Source organism: Tupaia chinensis, unplaced genomic scaffold (assembly GCF_000334495.1).
Source record: "Tupaia chinensis unplaced genomic scaffold, TupChi_1.0 Scaffold000152_1, whole genome shotgun sequence".
Lineage (NCBI taxonomy): Eukaryota > Metazoa > Chordata > Mammalia > Scandentia > Tupaiidae > Tupaia > Tupaia belangeri.
The window spans coordinates 844,922-846,668 of record NW_006159623.1 but is presented as its reverse complement, the minus strand read 5'-3'; the positions used below and the strand labels follow the sequence as shown (position 1 = coordinate 846,668).

Genomic DNA, 1,747 nt, shown 5'->3' with positions numbered 1-1,747 from the left:
GGGGGAATGGTCACACCGCAATCCCTTCTCCTCCATTCTCCTCTTGGGATCTTGGGCACGCACACACACGCGCCCAGAGTGAGTTTAAGCCACCAGGTCTGGGACACGAATCGCGGTCAACTAAGTGGGAGTCCAGCGACATAGCCATTATGCTAACTGCTGGTTCCCCTGAAGACAAGATCTTTGGTGAAGAGATTCCGTGTGTACTTTCTCTTAACCCCGGGGAGGTGCACCCTGGTGGATATAGAGGGAAAGGCAGCTTTCATTGCTCATTGGGAAATAGTGAAGAACACTTTATTGCCCCCGTTTTTAAAGCATGAGTTTAATTCTAATTATTATTATTATTTTAATTTGACCGGGGCAGGGAGGGGATGAGAAAGCAAGCCACCAGGCCCAGGACTTGAACCATAGTCAACCATGTGGGAGTCTAAGGCCTTAACCACTATGCTACTTGCTGGCCTCCATCCCCCAAACCCTTTTTTTTTTTTTTTTTAAGAATTATTTTACTTGGGACCAGCAGGTGGTTAAGGCGCTGGACACTCCCACATGGCCAACCGTGGTTCAAGTCCTGGACCTGGTGGCTTGGTTCCTCAATTTCCATCTCTCTCTCTTTGTCTCTCTGAGGTCAAATTGAGGTAAATGACTGAATAAATAAAATTGAATAAATAATTCTTTTAAAAAAAAGAATTATTTTACTTAACTTTATTTATTTTAATATGACCAGAGAGGGAGAGAGAGAGAGAGAAAATGAGAAAGCAAGCCACCAGTCCAGGACTTGAACCACAGTCTCCATGTGGGAGTCCAGGACCTTTAACTACCATGCCACCTACAGGCTCCCCTCCCTTTTTTTTTTAGAATTATTTTATTTAACTCCATTTATTTTAATATGACCAGAGAGGGAGAGAGAGAGAGAGAAAATGAGAAAGCAAGCCACCAGTCCAGGACTTGAACCGCAGTTGCCATGTGGGAGTCCAATGCCCTTAACTACCACATCATCCACAGGGCCCCCTTTCCTTTTCTTAAGTTTAAGTTTTTACTATAGGTCACATGCACTCTCCAGAAACAGAATAAGAATAAGAAGTCCCTTTTTTTTTTAAAATCTTTTTTAAAAAGAATTATTTAATTTAATTTTATTCGTCCTTATTCATCCTCTCTGGTCATAGTTTTCAATTTGACCAGAGAGATGCAATTAGAGTGATAGAGAAACTGAGAAAGCAAGCCATCAGGTCTGGGACTTGAATCCCAGTCAGCCATTTGGGAGCTAGCACCTTAACCACCAGGCTACCTGCCCAATTAATCAGCCTCTTCAACCATACCTAAGGTTATGATAAGAGGTGACTCTTGGTGGGCCCCTGAATCTGAATGTGGGTGGTTGACAAAGAACACCCACGCAGATAGAGGATCAGAACTCCCCAGCCTACTCTCCTGACCTTCTAGGAGGAGAGAAGGGCTGGAGATTGAGTAATTACCTTTGTCCGATGATGTGACTGGTCATGCCTATGTGATGGAGCCTCCATGAACAATGAGGTTTGGAGAGCTTCCAGGCTGGGGAAAGCATCCATGTGTTGAAAGAGCAGAACATCCCAGCTCCATGGGAAAGCCCTGTGCTTGGAGCCCTTCCTGACCTCACCGTTAAATTTCCTCAGTTGATTATTCACTTGCATCTTTTCAAATATCTTTTGTAATTAACCAGGAGTAATACGTGTTTTAGTCCATTCAGGCTGCTACAACAAAAATACCCTAGAGT

At 43.7% G+C, this 1,747-nt stretch overlaps 1 protein-coding gene across 1 annotated transcript in view; it reads right to left on the bottom strand.

Annotated features, from left to right (window-relative positions):
• Positions 1–1,495, bottom strand: part of LMNB1 (lamin B1) — an 88,854-nt gene extending 87,359 nt beyond the window's left edge. The window contains exon 1 of the mRNA XM_014586635.2: positions 1,470–1,495. Within this exon, the coding sequence (XP_014442121.2) occupies positions 1,470–1,495 (26 nt within the window). The remainder of the gene's footprint in view (positions 1–1,469) is intronic.
• Positions 1,496–1,747: the final 252 nt, after the last annotated feature.